The 20176-nt window shown below is 46.4% G+C and overlaps 1 protein-coding gene across 2 annotated transcripts in view; it reads left to right on the forward strand.

Moving 5' to 3' along the window:
* The window catches only part of CLSTN2 (calsyntenin 2), a 614269-nt gene that overhangs the window by 566030 nt on the left and 28063 nt on the right, over positions 1-20176 (forward strand). For both annotated transcript variants that reach the window (XM_040480332.1, XM_040480333.1), the window contains 2 exons: positions 1903-2065; positions 19263-19429. In XM_040480332.1, coding sequence (XP_040336266.1) covers positions 1903-2065; positions 19263-19429 — 330 coding nt within the window. The remainder of the gene's footprint in view (positions 1-1902; positions 2066-19262; positions 19430-20176) is intronic.

The following is a 20176-nucleotide window of genomic DNA, read 5'->3' on the forward strand; positions in this document are numbered from 1 at the left end:
CCTGGTTGACTCATGCTCTGCCCACATTTCAAAGGGCACAGGATACGGTCAGGGTCACAGCACTGCCACCTGCTCCCACCCCACCCTGGGACTGGCTAGAGATTTCTCCATGCCTCAGAGAACATGAGGCTCTGAAATATGCCACCTGCCTACTCTTGATTGCAGACTGCAAGTCCAAGGTGCACAGGACGAGCCTGCTTGGATTAGATGCCTCCTCCTTAGCTCCCCACTCTTCCACGACCCCTAGGCTCTGTTTCCAGGTCTTCCTTTGTACCACTCCCACACCGCTGGGTCAGCCCTACCCCAGTCACAGGCCCAGCCTAAGAGTCTGCCCCAACCCAGGATGTGGCCTCAGACATGGAGCAGGACGGATGTAAACTTGGTTAGAACCTCATTAGTAGGTACTGAGCTGTACTTGCAGTGGGGTGTAATAGGATTTTGGAAATACTTGCTCGGACACCTCCTGATTACTTTCCAAGGGCCCCTAAAATATTCATCAGCCTTTATCAGGCTAATGGGCTTCAAAAGGAGCAATTTTCTGAGACATGAGACAGGACAATATAAAAAGAACATTAAGGAAAAAATTCCTATTCCAAAATGAAAGGGAAAAGATCATTTAGCATCCCTGTTGGTGTTATCTATTCATGAGAAACAGCACATTTAATCCAGAATGGGCTGTAGGGAGGGCTTTGATGCCCTCACCTTGAGGTCACCTTCATGCAGAACTCATCTGTCTCCGCTGCCACAGATGGCGGGGGCAATGGAGACAAGAAGATACAGATGAGAGGCATTTCAGAGGGGGACTCCACAGGGTGCAGAGTGATTTGAGGGAGAAGAGGTGTGGAGGAGAGGTTTGAATGTGACCCCAAGACACTGGCTTAGGGGATCAGAGGGAAGGGGCACCATTCTCCAGCCTGGCCATCTTACCTCACTTCCCAAGGCCCACCAGTCTTGGTTTCTATTTTGGATCATGCTGTGAGAGTTCAGCATCTTAAGGTCAGGAATTATGGCTCCATCTAGCCCTCAGCGTCTCTACCCGTCCATTAAAGTTTTGGTTACCACCATAAGATCAGAAATCTCAGGCACAAAAGTTGGGAGAGGCGTTAAGTATAAGAGTGCCCTGCACTTACCTAGGCCAAGAGGACCATCTGTGGCCCTTCTGTGCCTCCCCAGGAACACTCCAAGGTAGGATTCAGGTGAGTCCCCTTGGAAAGACTATGTTTCTCAGAATGTATTTTGCTCGATTTGAAAGGCCCTGAGGTTCCAAGAAGAGCTCCTTGGGCAAGGCTTAAAGTAGAGACAAAAGAATTGGGCGTTTCTACTCTTCTGCATTCCAGCCTTCTTCCTCACCCGATGTTCTTCACCTCCTCTCTTGCTCCTTTTGAGCCCCTAATTCTCTGCCATTTTCTTCTTTTTCTTTCCCTTCTTCCTCCCCTTCTCTATCTCCACCTTCACTTCTACTTTCAATCTTAGTATCTTTCTTTTTAGAGCTTCATCTATCCCCAAGCTTAGGAAAATAATTTCATTTAACTTTTTTTTCTCTATTAAAGAACTAAGAAAAATTTTATACAAAGCAAATTTAAGCTGTCAGCCCCACCTGTCCCCCAAGAATTTGCCAGCCTTGACAACTGTTAATTATGTGACCAAGATGCTCTGCCCATGCTCAAATACTTGCCTGATGATTGGAATCTCTGGTGTTCCTCTACTCCATGGTTTGCCCCATGGTGTTGGACATGAGCCTCTCTAACCTCAGTTATAGCAACCATTATTTTCATGTGGTTCTTTGCAATAAAAACTGTTCACGCAAAATGTCTTCTCTTCCTTTCATAATTAAAATAAAGGCCTGTTTGATGTTTCATTGCATATTCAATTTTAAGTGTTGCTTTTCTTTCCTTTCATTAGATATGTGACAAAGAATGGCATTACTATGTCATCAACGTGGAGTTTCCTGTGGTTACTTTGTACATGGATGGAGCAACGTACGAACCCTATCTGGTGACCAACGACTGGCCCATTCATCCATCTCACATAGCAATGCAACTTACGGTCGGCGCTTGCTGGCAAGGTAACTATACGTCAAGCCCTTCTCCCTGGCCCATCTGTATACAGTCCGTGAAAGGTACTAATAAAAAAAAAGGGGAAAACAAGTGATGTGAGAATTAGCTTCGAAAACTTACTACCCCCTACTAATATGACAGGACTTATAAAAATAAGGATTAATCCAGACACTAAACTTGTGTCATAATAAAGCACTTGGCTGGAGACCAGATTCTGATTTTAGGTTAACACGAGCAGTTTCAGGGTTGCCTCTGAATAGGCTAATGCCTTTTATTGTTCTGGAACCTTACATAGTTTCAAATTGGGACTGTATAGAGAAAAGGCTGAATGTAGAATCCCATATCAAAATTGCCTTTTGGCTCTGTTAAGTGCTAATCAGAAACCAAGGATCTCCTTTTATCCCCACACAAGTTGTCCAAGCCTCCAACCCTCTGCTCTGGGAGCTCACACATACGTAGGGCTATGAGGGGTGGATTGTCTATAGGCGTGAGACAATGGACGGCCACTCTCAAGTTCAGCTCATTGCCTAGCCCCTGCCCTGCTCATTAAGGACAGAGGTTCCTTATTGCCTTCCCACTCAAAGGTCTCTGCTGCCCCCTCAGTGCTGCTGCTGCCTCTCCTGCATTCCCCAAATTGGAAGACTAATCTCCTCTTTGGAAACAGGAAAACCTGCTCTTTGAGCATACATTTAACCCTCTGTCCTTCACTCAGATCTGTTGGAATCTTTGTTTTTGCTCCCTTAAAAGCTAGGGTGCTATAAAGTACCAATGAAAGAACAGAGGGGAAGAAAAACATTCCCCAAATAAGCAGATTAATACTTTGCGATGACCCAACCTCAGGTTGATGGATTCCTCAAAAGCTAAGATTTGTGACTTTGACCATTCGCCATGGGGGGCTCAGGGTAGATAGAGATGGGCTGTGGTAGAAGAATATGTCTTCAGAGAACCAGTTAATCAAGGAGCGATCTAGAGGAGATATAGGCCCCTTTGGGTTGAGACAGAGTTCTAGGCCACGCCATAAGAGATACGACAGAAAGATGCACACATAGCTCAGCTCTGGGAACACTAGGGATACACAACCGAGTAAGGAAATAAAGCACAAATGAGGCAAGGGAAGAGAAGATGGATGGATGAATAGATAGATAGATAGATAGATAATTATGACATGAGCCAAAATCAGACGCTCAACCAACTGAGCCATCTAGGCACCCTGGGAAGAGAATATAAATAAATAAATACACACACACACACACACACACACACACACATATTTAATTTTTTAAACATTTATTCATTTTTGAGAGACAGAGCATGAGTGGGGGAAGGGAAGAGAGGGAAAGAGACACAGAATCTGCAGCAGGCTCCAGGCTCCTCCAAGGTGCAGCACAGAGCCTGATGTGGGGCTCAAACCCACAGACTGGGAGATCATGACCTGAGCTGAAGTCAGACACTTAACCAACTGAGCCACCCAGGAGCCCCGAGAATATATTTTTAAGTTGAGGTCACCAATTTAACATCTGATATATGTCATATGATACTAAAAAGTTCATTGAACATTTCAATAGAACTTGGTAAGAGCTTCATCATTGTTGCAGAATTTCCCAGGAATTCGGAAAAGGGAAACTGGGTCAACTGGTAAGAGTCCATGAAACTAATGAGTACAACAAGCCCCTGATTCAGAGATGACACAGGAATGACTAGTCACTGAACACAGCTATGCCCGAGTGATGGCTCTCATATGGTTCAGTGTCCCAGTTGGACACCACATCCAGCCTGTGGGTATTTTGGGACATAGCCTGGATGCTACCCACAAGTTAAGGGGGCCCCAGTAATGTCCTCACTATGAACCTCACCATGACTCTTCCTCTAGAGGACTTCAGAGAACACATCAGGCTCCCTGTCACACCAGCCTGCAAGGGAAACCTGCCCCCACCTCTGAAGGGCAATTGTAACCACTGCTGTCCAGCTGCATGCCCATTGGGTGGGGAAATAGTCCCACCAAAATAAAATGCGATTTTATAAAGGACTAGGATGACCTCTTTGAATCAGTTACAATAGGCTAAGTTGTGCTGCAGTGACAATCAAGTCCCAATTCTCGGGTGCTTAAAATAATTCTCACTTTACACTTGCTGCAGATCAGTGGGGGGCTTTTCTCTGATTTCTCCTCAGTCTGAGACCCAAGCAGAGAGAGCAGCTGCATTGCTTCGTACTGAGAAACAGGAAAAAGAAAGCATGACGAATGGTGCATGAGCCCTTACAGCTTTCACCTATGAGTGACACCAATCATTTCTAATCACATGTTATTGGCCAAAGCAATTCCTATGTCCACACCTAACCCCAACCAGGCAGGGAAGTAAAATCTATAATGTGTCTGGAAGAAAAACTGAAAATATTTTATGAACAACACTGATGAACACCATGGTCTGTCCACTTACTACTCTACAGCTATTTGACTGTCCTTCCCACATAAAACATAGAACTACCCTTCCCTAATGAGGCAACCCAAAAGTTTGACCTGTTACTGGCTCTAAGCTCAACATCCAGATTCTCTGAGTGATTCCTGGTGATCTGTCCCTTCATCAGGCTGAGTTGCATAGGAGGCTCTATCTCAGGACCAGATGTAGCTCTGCGTGATCTGGAGACTTCTACACTAATAGGGAGAAGTATGTGCCGCCACCACAACCATCACCCCTACACACACTCACACTCATACACACACACACACACACACACACACACACACACACACACAATGCAACAGTGGAATCAGTCAGAATAACCAAAAAAAAAAACCATTTCCACTAAATAAGAGGAAGAATTAGAGAAACACAGAGGTCTGGTTGCTAGCAATTCTGAAATCCCTCTGGGCAGATGCTTTAAGGGCCCTACCCTAGAATGGAGAGTGTTCTTTGTGGTCCCTGACTCCACTTTCTGGGAGATGTTTCCTTCTCACTATCCACCTAGGCCACGTCCAAAGACGGCATTGTCATTGCATAAGTAACAGCACTAATATTTTACCTGATTTCAGCTGATTTAAAAACTATTTCTCAAAAATGCTTGTCAAACATTAAACCAAGGTATATGTTTATTTTAAAGGAATGTGGGAGAAAGTGCCAACTAGGGTGTTCACCACCGAGTATTTCTGCCCTCTTCCCAGACAGGGATGCTAGGACTATCTTTGTTGGAGTAAGGTGTGGTCATGTGACTTGCCTTGGCCAATTAAATGTGAGTGGAAGTGCCTGATGTCATTTCCTGGATGAAACTTTAAAATTTTTTTTTTCAACGTTTATTTATTTTTGAGACAGAGAGAGACAGAGCATGAACAGGGGAGGGGCAGAGAGAGAGGGAGACACAGAATCAGAAGCAGGCTCCAGGCTCTGAGCCATCAGCCCAGAGCCCGACGCGGGGCTCAAACTCCCGGACCGCGAGATCGTGACCTGGCTGAAGTCAGACGCTTAACTGACTGCGCCACCCAGGCGCCCCAATTTCCTGGATGAAACTTTAAGAGCCAGTATTGCAAGGAGGTCCTTTACAAACCTGGTGTTTACAGTCCCGTGATAAAAGCGCTATTAGATAAAGCAACTTATAGATAAAGAAACTGAGGCTCTGAGAGGTGAAGTAGCTGACCCTAGGTTACCCAGCCAAACCTGCCTGACCCCAGGTCTTCAAAGCCTGGTTTCTTCTTACTGTGGCTTGCTCCCCCATTGCTAGTTGATCCTTTTGTTGATGTGGTTATGTATCTGGGAAAATGCGGGAGCCGATGTGTATTGATACAAACTCTGTCAACCTTTTACCTTCGGACACATCTGACAACTCTGCAATCAAAAAGCCACAGCAACCCTGCTTTGCAATTACTAATCCCTTGCTGTATACTCCCTTAAGTGACCCTGCACAAAACCAAGGGAAAGGGTTTAGCCTTGGGAGTCAGAAAAGTTTGAGTGTGAGTCAAATCCCAACCCTGCCACTTACTAGCTGTGCGGACCCAGCAGAAACTTCAACTTCCCTGAGCAACTCTTCTCTATTCTATAAAACTAGGCTAACGCCTCCCTTGTCATTCTAAGGGTTAGATGATAGGAACATGGAGCGTGCTTGGCATGTTTCAGTTGAATAAATGTATACATTTGAAAACATCTGGTCTCCTCCTCCATCCCTTCTTGCTCCTTGCACCTAAGCCCAATATGGCAGACGGTCTACAAGATCTTTTGGTATGCTCTGACTTCTGTGATTCCAGCCTCCCCGTGACTCCTTGCATGCACCGACTCTCTTCCCCTCCCCCAGGATGAACCCTCACACACAGACCCTGCTCCCTCAGGTCCATCTACAGGTCAGAAGGGTCAATGAGGCTGGACACTAGCCAGTCAGAAGACAAGTATTAGAACATGGCCCTTGTGGCACAGGCAGGAACCCGATCGTGTGGTCTTTCAGGCCATGGACATTTGGGTATCTTCCCTGAGAGGAAAGACAATCCATTGGTAAATTTTTAGCATAGGAGAAAATCCTTAAAAGTCTTTAAACTTGGGAAGCTTCACATAGACATGCTGAGGATGCCCTGTCACTGGAAGGTACACGGACCAGAAAGAGTACAGAAGAGGCTGGGAAGAGGAGTTTGGACGCCATACTGCCTTGATAAGGAGCCTGGATTCTCCTGAATACGTACATCCTCCTTGGAGCCATGCTTTGTCTTAGAAGAACACGTCAAAAGACCTTTCAATAGGACATGGTGCTGTGAAATTGACAGCCTATGATGCAGCCCTTATTTTGACATGTTTCTATACTTTCTGAAGTCCACTTACATACATATTATAAGCCTGCTGGATGAGCCTCTAATTGCCTCTGGGCCTGCTATTGTGGGGAGACTTTTTAGGTGCCTCTGAGGTTGGCAAGGAAACTAGTTCCCATTTGTGAAATGTCCAATTGGGGTTTAACAATGGGAATAGAAAATAATTTGATAGCAGCTGCTTGTTGGATGCTCCCGGGAACTGGCTCCAGCACTGTTGCTGGGTAGTGCTTGGCAGCCCCCATTAGCCTACTGTGTCCTGTTAGTGAATTTGAAAGCCAAAGTAATCAGTGGAACTTCATTTACATTGGTATTTTTTCCAGTAATTAAAAAAAAAGAGACTTCATGTACACTTAAGAAATATAGCCAGTGCAGCCTCGAGCGCAAAGCATATCTTAATTGTAGAGAAAAGCTTTTGCGGTGAGGACGGACCTCGCATCACAAGAATCCTCTTCCCCTGTGTGGCTGATGCACACCACCTTGACTTCACCTCTGTGCCAAGAGTCACAGCGTTCTCAGGATGCAATCAGACCCTCCTGGGGTTGACTTCAGTCTATGCCAACTCAGAAACTGCTGCCTTTAGGCAAATTCCAGGTTCCTTGTGTCTCTCTGGGTCACACCTTGGGAGAAGATCATTTAAAAGACTAATTAATTTGCCCTCTTCCTAAGATTTCCTACTCATCCATTTCTAACAGCAAAAATTCCGGTTCTACTGGTGTATAATAAAAATTGTATACTCACACCTGCTTCGGCCCTGGACCTCTAAACTGGGGCCACCCACACAGGGACTGGAACCCAGCTGTCCCTGGGAGCGAGTCAGGAAGGCTGCTGATTGCATCAGTGCAGGGTCTTAGGGAGCCCCCAGGGTTTCAGGGAGATGCCTCAGCAGGTGAAAGTCCGGGTCACCCCTCCCCCAATACTACAACCAAAGCAGCTCTGTGTCACCTATTTTCTAAGGCATCTGGGCAAGGATTCTTTCAACAAAGGAGCTAACCATGTTTCAGAAGCACAATTCTAGGCACATCCTCAAGAAGCCACCAACCTGCTCCCTCACTGGTCCTCATCTACTCTTGGTGGATCTCATCACAGACTTCCCTACTTGTTGCTCATCCCCAGCAACCACCTCATCCCTACCTCTGCTGGGGACTCTCCTCCAGTGCTCTGGATCTTGGCCTTCCTAGAGTGTTCAGCTTTGCCTGCCCCTGACTGTGACTTTATCCTGGTCTCAGATGAGGAGAGCTCTTGCTGAGTCCTACCCCCTACTTAACAAATAAAGCCACAGGAGATACGGAAAGGGATGGTGCTAAAAATTAGAACCTCTTGTTAAAGGACGGATACAGAACTCCCATTGTGGCTTTTGGGAGGAGTCAAGGCAAAGAACAGGAATGGTCAAAAGTGAGATAAAAAGGCAGAAGTAACTCTGAGAGTGGCAATAATCAATAGTATGTGATCTTCAGAGGCGAGTTGGGGCCACATGTGGTCCTGAGATCTGGTACATGTTTCCGGGTCAACTTGTCGCCAGACACTAAAATTAGTGCAGGGACTTGGAGTACATGCCTTCACTTAATAAGATTGGTCTAATTTAGTACAAATTCTCTTAATAAAGTCTGTGTTGAAATTATTCTGCATCCCCAGGGTCTCTGCTGCTGGAAGCAAGAGGCACGTGCTAACATAGTCTGCCTTACATTCAGGTGGGCATTTCCCAAGGAGGGCTTCATGAAGCTCCAGCTCCATAGGCTGCCCCTTTCACAAGGAGGCCATGGTCAGGTTTGGGAAACTGCATAAATTATCCCCACAGGACCACGTTGGAGAGTCACAATGCTTGTTAGCATATTAAAAGCTCTCAAAAGCCCACCAATGAAGCATTCTGTTTGATATTACTTAACCCATGTTTCTCAATCTCATTTCACTATGGAACTCACTCTTTGTGAAATAGCGTTCTTGGAGCACTCTTTGGGAAATATCTCACTGGAGATGCAGGTCTCCATCCCTACCAGGCCATGAGTTTACAGAAGGCAAGGACTGTCTGCTCTCACAGATTCTCCTCTCCTCACCTTTCCCCCTCCACTAGTAGGTCAATAGCTAATGTTTGTTGAATTACATCCCATTTGTTTTTTTAAAGTTTATTTATTTATTTTGAGAGAGAGAAAGAGAGAGAGAGAGAGAGAGAGAGAGAGAGAGAGAGTGTGTGTGTGTGTGTGTGTGTGTGTGTGTGTGTGAGTGAGTGAGAGAGGGGCAGAGAGAAAGGGAGAGACAGAGAATCCTAAGCAGGCTCTGCACTGACAGCACAGAGCCCAACATGGGGCTTGAACTCACGAGCTGTGAGGTCATGACCTGAGCTGAAATCAATAGTCGGATGCTTACCCAACTGGGTCACCCAGGCACCCCACATCCCAGTTTTGAAGCTGTTTTGACAAAGCTATGTGGTTTGTGGTCTGACACACAGGGATGACTTACAAGGTGTTCCTTAGTATTATCTGTATCAACAAATCAAGAGAAGATTGTTCTAGGCAATGGAGTTAATTTGATGCAAGGGCATCTTAGTTTAATACATGAAATCAGCTTTAAAATTCATGTCTGGAAACACAGTATAACTGGGTTGTACTTCTAACTTTGTATCTTATTCCAAAGATTATATATTTTTTAAGTTTATTTTTGAGAGAGACAGAGACAGAGAGAGGGACAGAGAGACAGAGAGACAGAGCCCAAGTGGAGGAGAGGCAGAGAGAGAGGGAGACACAGAATCCGAAGCAGGCTCCAGGCTCTGAGCTGTCAGCACAGAGCCTGATTTGAGGCTCGCATTCATGAACCATGAGATTATGACTAAGCTGAAGTCAGACGTTTAACCAACTGAGCCACCCAGGCTCCCCTTTCCAAAGATTATATTAATAAGAAAATTTGAAAACCCAAAATATTCCACCAGAAAACTGCTAGAATTGATTCATGAATTCAGCAAAGTTGCGGGATATAAAATCAATACACAGAAATCAGTTGCATTCCTAGACACCAACAATGAAGCAACGGAAAGAGAAATCAAAGAATTGATCCCATTTGCAGTTGCACAAAAAAACCATAAAATACCTAAGAATAAATCTAACCAAAAAGGTGAAAAATCTATACACTGAAAACTATAGAAATCTTATGAAAGAAATTGAAGAAGACACAAAAAAATGGAAAAACATTCCATGCTCCTGGATAGGAAGAACAAATATTGTTAAACTGTCGATACTACCCAAGCAATCTACATATTCAATGCAATCCCTTTCAAAGTAACACCAGCATTCTTCACAGAGCTAGAACAAATAATCCTAAAATTTGTATGGAACCAGAAAAGACCCCGAATAGCCAAAGAAATCTTGAAAAAGAAAACCAAAGCAGGAGGCATCACAATCCCAGACTTCAAGCTATACTACAAAGCTGTAATCATCAAGACAGTTGGGTACTGACACAAGAACAGACACTCAGATCAACGGAACAGAATAGAGAACCCAGAAAAGGACCCACAAACGTATGGCCAACTAATCTTTGACAAAGCAGGAAACAATATCCAATGGAATAAAGACAGTCTCTTCAGCAAGTGGTGCTGGGAAAACCGGGCAGCGACATGCAGAAGAATGAACCTGGACCACTTTCTTACACCATACACAAAAATAAACTCAAAATGGATGAAAGACCTCAATGTAAGACAGGAAGCCATCAAAATCCTCGAGGAGAAAGCAGGCAAAAACCTCTTTGATCTTGGCTGCAGCAACTTCTTAATACGTCTCTGGAGGCAAAGGAAACAAAAGCAAAAATGAACTACTGGGACCTCATCAAAATAAAAAGCTTCTGCACAGCAAAGGAAACAATCACCAAAACTAAAAGGCAACCAGTAGAATGGGAGAAGATATTTGCAAATGACATATCAGATAAAGGGTTAGTATCCAAAATCTATAAAGAACTTATCAAACTCTACACCCAAAAAACAAACAATCCAGTGAAGAAATGGGTGAAAGACATGAACAGACACTTATCCAAGGAAGACATCCAGATGTCCAACCGACACATGAAAAAATGCTCAACATCACTCATCATCAGAGAAATACAAATCAAAACCATACTGAGATACCACTTTACACCTGTCAGAATGGCTAACGTTAACAAGTCAGGCAACAACAGATGTTGGCGAGGATGCAGAGAAAGAGGATCTCTTTTGCATTGTTGGTGGGAATGCAAGCTGGTGAAGCCACTCTGGAAAACAGTATGGAGGTTCCTCAAAAAACTAAAAGTAGAACTACCCTATGACCCAGCAATTGCACTACTAGGCATTTATCCACAGGATACAGATGTGCTGTTTCGAAAGGACACATGCACCCCCATGTTTATAGCAGCACTATCAACAATAGCCAAAGTATGGAAAGAGCCCAAATGTCCATCAATGGATGAATGGATTAAGAAAATGTGGTATATATACACAATGGAGTGTTACTCGGCAATCAAAAAGAATGAAGTCTTGCCATTTGCAACTATGTGGATGGACCTGGAGGGTATTATGCTAAGTGAAATTAGTCATAGAAAGACAAAAATCATATGACTTCACTCATGTGAGGACTTTAAGAGACGAAACAGATGAACATAAGGGAAGGGAAACAAAAATAATATAAAAACAGGGAGGGGGACAAAACAGAAGAGACTCATAAATATGGAGGACAAACTGAGGTTTACCAGAGGGGTGGTGGGAGGGGGGATGGGCCAAATGGGTAAGGGGCACTAAGGAATCTACTCCTGAAGTCATTGCTGCACTATATGCTAACTAATTTGGATGCAAATTGTAAAAAATAAAAAATTAAATTAAAAAAAATTAAAATTTGACAAGGGCTTGGAGCAAAAACAGTATTGTCTTAGTTTTTCTAAGAGATACACCAGAAGGAAGGAAAGAGGCCACTGAAGAAAAAGTGAAAACTCACATGATGTAATCTGATCTTGGAGTTCCTTGCTTCATGCTGTCCCTCTACCACTAGCTGTCATTTTTGAGTACCTGCCCTGTGCCGAGCTAAATGCATGTCTTCCCCTTTTGCAACCCTATTGCCTGGGTGAGAATGGGATCCCCATTGTGCAGATGAAGAAACAGACAGAAGAGAAGTACCTCACTAGGGGTCGCACAGAGCCTGGATTTGCACCTGGGCCTCTGCCACCAGAACTCTTATCCTTAATTGCACTGCTACACCACCTCTGCTTCTAGGGACATGTAAAAAGCCAGATGGAGCTTCATACCCAAGTACAGAAGACCAGACAATTCTGAAACCTGGAGCCAAATCACTTGTACAAACCCCCAGGGCATTTTCCCCACACATTGGACAATGTCCAAGCTGAGGCCTAAAAGGAACTACAGGCCCCTCAAGGCATTGTGGTTCACTGTAGGGAGGGTTGAGTTTGGAGCCATAGGAAGAAAATTCCAGACCCTCACTGCTGCTCTGGGTCTTTGAAAAGTGTCTTGCCTCTATATTCCTTAGTTCTTCATCTGGAGAAGGAAGGGGGTATCCTGGATAATATAGGATAATAATAATCCACTCCATGAATTCAGGTCCCCAACCCGACAGAGCTGACTTTGGGCTCATCTATAGTCATATGTTTTGCTCTCTTAGAACATGCCACATATTAAATGTCTGCTGGGACGGCTGGAGGGGGATACATAGAAACAAAAAAGGGTGAGAAACCTGCTGAGAATGGCCGTGGCTGGCCACGACCACAGGTCATCCATCTCCACAAGTCCCCTGCAGCCCCTGGGTTGCGTGGACAGTTGTGAAGCTACAGCTTGTGGGGGTCTATTACACACTTCACTTAGTCTTTGCGTTCCATGGGTGTCTCCATCACTGACAGGAGGAAATGAGGAAAAGCGAGATTTCAGACAGTCTCGCCATTTGCATTGCTCAAAACTGATACCCAACCATCCGTGAAATTGTGTTCATTGAGGGGCGTCCCCATCCACAAGCCACACATAGAGCAGCATTCGAGTCAAGCAAGAGGGAATGTCGCACCCACTCCACCGTGTGTTTCTCAGACTAAACAGCTGTGGGAATGACGGCGGGAAAGGAAGCACCAGCAGCGTCCTGCACACACCTCACAAAGGGAGGAGACAGCACATTCTCACACCACGGATCTTCTACTTGGAGGGAAGTGGATGTTACTGATTGAAAAGCTATTGAGGTGGGTGGGCCCCACCTCTCAGTTGAAAGAAAGCTGAGGGGGAGTTCATCCCCAGTGCAAACTCTGGCTCAGAATACAAGCTACATTAAATCACGTTTGCCAAATACTACTATTTCTCAAGACAACTGCATTTCCCAGAAAACCTGACACAAATCATTGGGAGTTGTTGCTGAACCCAGTGTCCACAGAACCCAATTATTCGGACAGTCTCTCCCGGCATTGTGTCGGTCCCAGACTGTCCCCATCTTTATGAAGCAGCCCAATTACTACATCCTCCAAGGAGTCCTCTTTGAGCCCTCCCAGCCACATCTATTGTATGGCATGCAGGTCAAAGCCTTGGAAGCAAGCAAGATCTGAGTTTGAATCTAGGCTTCACTAATTCCTGGCTGTGTGGTTTGGGCAAGTTATCTAAATGTGCAACATCATCTGTAAAAAGAGTTATACGTTTAGCAGGTAAGAATCAAAATTCACAAAGAAAAATTATTTATTTTCTACATCCATCTTAGTTTCATTTCAAACCCCTGTTCCATCTGAGTGGGGGAGATTTAACCTTGGCAAATTAGAAATGTTTCCATTTCCTTGGGGCTGATCGATTTGGGGAGTACTGATGTGGGGCTAGGGCGTTGAGGGGGCCCCCAGCCCTCTCCCCAAGCAGGTGTCCGCTGAAATGGTGCTCGCCTCTTTGGTCCTGTCACTGATGGGCCTTCTGGCCTGGCAGCTCTCTCAGCATTTCCTTGCCTTCCTTGAGGGCACAAAAATATCTTCGCTGCTTCTCATGCTCTCTCTGTAAGACCATCTGCGGTCCATCTGCCTGTCTGTCCAGATGCGACAGGCAGGCATTCCCTCCAGCATCAATGCTCCCCAGCCCCAGCTCAGCGCAGGTGGCGGGCTTTAGGTGCCTCACTCAGCACCCCTGTGCCTTATCCCCCTCTGCTGCCTCCCTGCCAGCCTCCATCCCCAGTCCAGGGCAACATTTTCTCCTCTGGGGGAAGCCAGATTTTCTTCCTCTATTTTCCCCCAAATGTTGATCCCTACCCAGATCTTCTCCATCCTCCTAAGGACTTAGGCTGCTGGAAACAAAACCGAGGAAGAAGCTCAGCTTTAAGCCCGATCTGCTCTTCTCCTTGTCACAACCCTCCCTGTGGCAATGAGCAAAAGCCAGATATGTGTCTAAATGGAGGGTAAAGGGGCGCCTGGGTGGCGCAGTCGGTTAAGCGTCCGACTTTAGCCAGGTCACGATCTCGCAGTCCGTGAGTTCGAGCCCCGCGTCAGGCTCTGGGCTGATGGCTCGGAGACTGGAGCCTGTTTCTGATTCTGTGTCTCCCTCTCTCTCTGCCCCTCCCCCGTTCATGCTCTGTCTCTCTCTGTTCCAAAAATAAATAAACGTTGAAAAAAAAATTAAAAAAAAATAATAAATGGAGGGTAAGGTGGGAGAAATAGGAAAAAATCAAAAGAATAGACAGATTAAGATCTCAAACATACTATCCTGCCACTTAAGTATTAAATAAAATAGAACATGAAAGCACTTGCCATATTTTAAGGGCCTCATAAACAATGGCTATTATTCTTTCCCCTATGATCTGTAGGACACATCATCTCTGCCATTTGTTTGGAAATTAATCATGCACTGCCTTAGAACATCTATTGTACTAGCAATTTACTCTTAGATTTTTATCTTCCCATTGTCTACACTTTATTCTCCCAACTAATGTAAGTTCCTAGAGAGCATGGTCTATATCTTATAATTAACTGAATATAACAGAGGGCTAGACATTCAGCAAACACTTTAAAAATGTGTACAGGGGCGCCTGGGTGGCGCAGTCGGTTAAGCGTCCGACTTCAGCCAGGTCACGATCTCGCGGTCCGTGAGTTCGAGCCCCGCGTCGGGCTCTGGGCTGATGGCTCGGAGCCTGGAGCCTGTTTCCGATTCTGTGTCTCCCTCTCTGTCTGCCCCTCCCCTGTTCATGCTCTGTCTCTCTCTGTCCCAAAAATAAATAAAAACGTTGAAAAAAATTTAAAAAAAAATGTGTGCAGATCTAGCCTCAAGAATCCAAAATCACATTCGCAAACATTTAGAGAAAGTTCTTTGTGTAAGAAATCAGGTTATGTTTTTTTTTTCCTTCAAATAATTCATGAGCATGTTTGTGTCTAAATGTTAACAGAGGAGCCATGTGGTTTACGAAGACACCCCAGATATTAAAAAGAGATTTTCAATGTATCTATTATTTTTTAAATCCTGAATCACAACCACCCCTGAGTGCAAATATATTTCAAATTTTATGCTGGCCTCCTATTGCAAAGTGCTAATTGAATTGATTTCCTGGAGCTGCATCATTAATAAATACAGTGCACCACAGATGTGGGATTCTTGAGTGAAAAATACAGAATATGAATGTTTTGCTGAGAGAAAATGGTGCGTTGGAAAATGTCTAAGAATCCAAGAGAGTCACAAAGTTTGGTCTTTAAACATGGAGCTGCAGGGGCACCTGGGTGGCTCAGTCGGTTAGGCGTCCGACTTCGGCTCAGGTCATGATCTCACAGCTCATGAGTTCAAGCCCCGCGTCGGGTTCTGTGCTGACAGCTCAGAGCCTGAAGCCTGCTTCTCATTCTGTGCCTCCCTCTCTCTCTGCTCCTCCCCGCCCCCCCCCGTGTGCTCTTTCTCTCTCTCTAATAAATGAATAAAAGTAAAAAAAATATTTTTTTAAATAAATAAACTTGGTGCTGCAGAGTGAGCATTTCAGGGGACTGGATGACAGAGGGCTCTCTCTCAACCTCACTCTGGATGGGGCCGCTGGTACAACAGGATGCCCCAGCTGGCCCCGTGCAGGAGTGAATGTGCTCACACTGGAGGGGCACATACTTCACTACTGGTGTGGCCTCGGGCCACTAACTTCTCTCTCAATCTGAGTTTGCTCCACTGTAACGATAGAATAAGTACCTCGTATCCAAGTGTTTAGTGAAGATTCAGTAAGATGATGTATCTTGAGGACTTGGCACAGTGTTGGAAACGTAGTTCATATCCAGTAAATGATAGTTGCTGTATCTGCTGCTCTAAGGGGACAGTGGGGTGGACAAAGCAGGGAAGAGATGACCCTCTGAATGCCCCGGAGAGTGGCAACTCTGCGACTTGTACCCAAGACACACCCTTCTTCCTGCAGGTCCACAGAAGTGCCCCTTTTGCTAGAATAGGAATACACTAATGGCACGGAGGACCCTACCCATGGGTGCTTTGATAACTAAGATCAGAAGGCTTCAGGAGGGTTCCCCCTACTCCCAAGTCATTGCCATGTCAGGGCATTCCTCAAAGCCAAATCTCTTTAGAGTTCCCCGTGGACTGAGTACTTCAATAGAACCTTCTAGTTTCATTTCCAAAGTGAAGACACTTTTGGCGGCAGGTAACAACAGTGTGAGTCAAAGGGCTTAAGCCATAAAGACGGATGATTGGCTCCCACAGCTGAGGATGCCCTGTGGTAGAGCAGTGAGGAGGTCCACTCAGCACTCTGCTAGGATCCTCCTGGCCCTTCTCTCCTTCATGTGTCACCTTGGTCATCCCTCGTCGGCCTACAAGATGGCTGCAGCAGCTCTTAGCCTTCCATCGTCACGTAATCATCTCCAGGGAAGAGAGCAAGAGCAGGTTCCAGAAACTTTCCGGAGAGAAAATGAAAGCTCTTTTCCCAAAGGCTGCTGGTTAATTTCTCCTCTCAACTCACTGGCCTAATTTGGTCTCATGATTATTCCTGGGCCAGCCTCTGTGATTTAGTGGACGCAGGCACCGATTGGCTTCATCGTGGTACTGGGTCCCAAGTCGACACCTGAGTCAGTCACTAGAGCAAGGGAAACAGGAAAACCTGATTCGCCGTGACTAAACAGAATCCATCCCTGGAATTCAAGTCCACTCGGCCAAACCTCTGGGCGCTGCGACAAGAAAGCAGAGGAGAGATGGATGTTGGGGAGACACCACAATGCCCGGTACTCTGCTGGCATTAACTCACCGTCTCTTTTAGTTCAGGAAACAGTTTTGAAATGTCTGCTGGGTGCCAGGCAGAGTGCAGGATGCTGGGATGACACAGAGGCCCTGTGTTGTCGAGAGGAATAAATGAGTCAACTTAGGCAAAGTGCCTGGTGCAGCCCTCGGCCCCTAATACCTGCTCAGTATCATCTTCATTAAAATGAATAATGCATGAGTGCCCCCTGCCATCCAGGAGAGAGACTTTAACAAACACATTCTAGCACCCTGCAAAGGGCTGCAAGGGTAAGCCGGCGGGTGGCAGAAAGGAGAGAGATCACACAGGGGCGTGCAGGAGGCCCAACCTACGAAGCTTCTAGCCAGTGATTCCTAACCTTGACTTCACGTTTAACACACCTGAGGACCTCCTGAAACTCCCCACGCCAATTGAGTCACAATCTCTCGGGGCAGGACCCAGCACCAGAATCAGGTTGACTTTTTAAAGATCCCCAGATGATTAAAATGCGCAGCCAAGGTTGAGAAGCACAGTAACAGGCTGTTGAGGACATAAAACGCACACGTGTAAACCATTGGCAACACTGGGTTGCGAGGGGATGTGAAAATGAAGTCAGCGCTCTAAGGCACAGGGCAAGGAGAGGACACAGTGAGCAGGGGGCTCAGGACACAGAGCGTGGTAGGCAGGGTGGCTCATGAAAGGTTTTGTGTGCAGCAGGGGACAGGAGATGGGATTTGCCTAATGTAAGCAGTTTGGAGGTGGTGCCTTAGGGGGAAGAGGAACAAGTGGGAGCAAAGTATGTGTGCAAATGGAGAGGGTGTTGAGTGTGGACTCAGTCGGGAGAGAAGAACTACACCGTAGTTTCAACAGGTAAATACAAAGAATTATTAACTAACGGAGAATTGGAATAATGAAGGATTAGCCCCTGAGAAGTAGAACTCTGAAGAACAAAGGAAGGCAGGTATTAGAAGTCTCTACTACCCCAGGGCTGAGGTGGGGTGACCAGGGGAGAGCCCTCCCCCCACTCTCCAGCTAAGGTCCAGGCTCTGCTGGCTCAGAGTAGCTTGTTGAGGGCAGAGAAGTCACTGTAGCTTTCTAGTCTAGTAGAACTTGTCAGAAATTCGCCCTTGGTGGTGGTGTCCCACTGGAGCACACTTCCCTGGGGACACACTGCAGGAGACTTCTGAGAGAGGGCGGGAGAGCCAGGAGGCAAAACCCAGAATTGTCCCCTACAAGCAAGCAGAGGCTGAGAATTTGCAAAACCTTCCCCGGGAATTAGCAAGGCTGGAGTTCGACCCACATCCGCGTTTCTTATACATCCTGCCACCCCGCTGAACAAACAGGAGAGCAAGATCAAGGCTGGGCTGTCCGTGTGGGCTGCTCAGAGATGGAACAGGCCTGGGCCCTGGGAAGGCTGTGGGGGAGGAGGATTCCAATAGACCTCAGGGAAGCTTTTAGAGACCTGGAGAAAATGAGAGGAGAGGACTTGAGACCAGCAGCATTAAACAGCCTCACGTGCTGAAGAGCAGGCCTGACCTCAGGACTTGGCCCAGCCGATAGAACAGTGGAGAACGAGATGCAGGCAATGAGAAGAAAGTCAGAGGTAGAACAGAATCAAGGAAGTCCTTCCATGCCAAAGAGCTTGAATTTAAGTGGGCTCAAAACCAATTTACTGCAAGAGAGCCAGAGGCCGTGGATGTAGGGCTCTAGGATTCCCTGACTGCCTGCCAGCCTCTTTGTAGACTATAGGGAAGCAAAGGCCAGCTTTGGGGTCAGACAGACTGGGACTGACTAGGGTACCAGCTGCAGCGTTCAGCTGTGTGTCCTGGGGCGAGAACCTCAACCTTGCTGAGTCTCGGGTTTCTTCAGGTGTCAGTGGGAAATGACAGTTCCTTCTTTGCAGGCTTGTTCAGATGAAGTCCCTAGCAGACAGCCGGACACACAGCAGGCCTGGCATCAGCGGCCGCTTCCTGCTCCCTCCTACCTTTACTCTCTAGGCCCTTTCTGTGTTCTAAAGCAGTTCATGGCTCTGAAGGCAGCTGCTTAAAATTCAGGAATTCCAGGATTTCTAAATCAGGCGCAGCTGGGGAGTGCCAAGGTATTGGCGGCAGATGATATCCTCTCGACGGCAGTGCGGCCGCTGAGCTCACCGCTCTGAAGGGAGAGCTCAGGTTGAGGGGACACAGTCACTGTGTCTTTGGTTCCCTGGCCAGATGGTGGTGGCCTTGAAGTGGTGCTTCATCTCCACAGGGCAAATGACCGTGCTTCTTTCACTTCTAGGAGGAGAAGTCACCAAACCGCGGTTTGCTCAATTCTTCCACGGCAGCCTGGCCAGTCTCACCATCCGCGCTGGCAAAATGGAGAGTCAGAAGGTCATTTCCTGCCTGCAGGCCTGCAAGGAAGGGCTGGATATTAATTCCCTGGAAAGTCTCGGCCAAGGAATAAAGGTAAGGAAGGAGCGGGCATCCCCACCAATAAGACATTGATTTATGGGGCAGTGGCTGCCCAGTGCCAGTGGACTCTGGGAAATGGAGTCCTCAGTGTGGAGTTGCACAGAGATGGTCTGGGGGCAAAGGTGCTGACACGGTGGGGAGATTAGCGACCGTGACTTCCATGATGGGCTTCTGCCGTGTCCTGAAATTCCTAGACGAAGGCCTCCTGTATAATCAGTTCACTGCGCAAAAGCAGGCACATGTCCAATGCCTACCAGAAGGGAATTGTTGTATTTCAGCTGTTCCTGGGTTGGTTGATTGGTTTTTGTTTTTTTTGCCAAAGGCTCAGAAGCAGCATGCAGGAATGTATTTCAAAAATATTTAAAAATAGAATAAAAAGTTTGGCCGTGTGAAATATAAATTAGGAAGGAAGGTCAGCCTGGGGTGGGCTGGAATTAGAAAGCAGATACAGAGGTCGCCGGGTCTCATGTTGTGAAATTGAAGCACAGATTGGGCTTCGAGCAATCTCTGGCAAAGGGAGTGTGAGCAGATTATGCAAAATGAAAACATTTCGTGTGATCCAAAAGAATCAAAGCTGCATTCTGAGAACAGCGCTTCCTGAGAGGCAAGACATGGCTGACTGTCCTCAGTGAGCGCCCCTCGCCGTCCCCACCCCAGACAGGCAGGGGTAGTTCTCGCCTCACCTGGACCTTAGGAGCTCCGGCCAGCAGGGAGCCTCTGGGAACCTGAGCAAAGAGCTGG

The sequence above is a fragment of the Herpailurus yagouaroundi genome, unplaced genomic scaffold (genome assembly GCF_014898765.1).
Source record: "Herpailurus yagouaroundi ecotype Mexico unplaced genomic scaffold, PumYag 159, whole genome shotgun sequence".
Taxonomy (NCBI): Eukaryota; Metazoa; Chordata; class Mammalia; order Carnivora; family Felidae; genus Herpailurus; species Herpailurus yagouaroundi.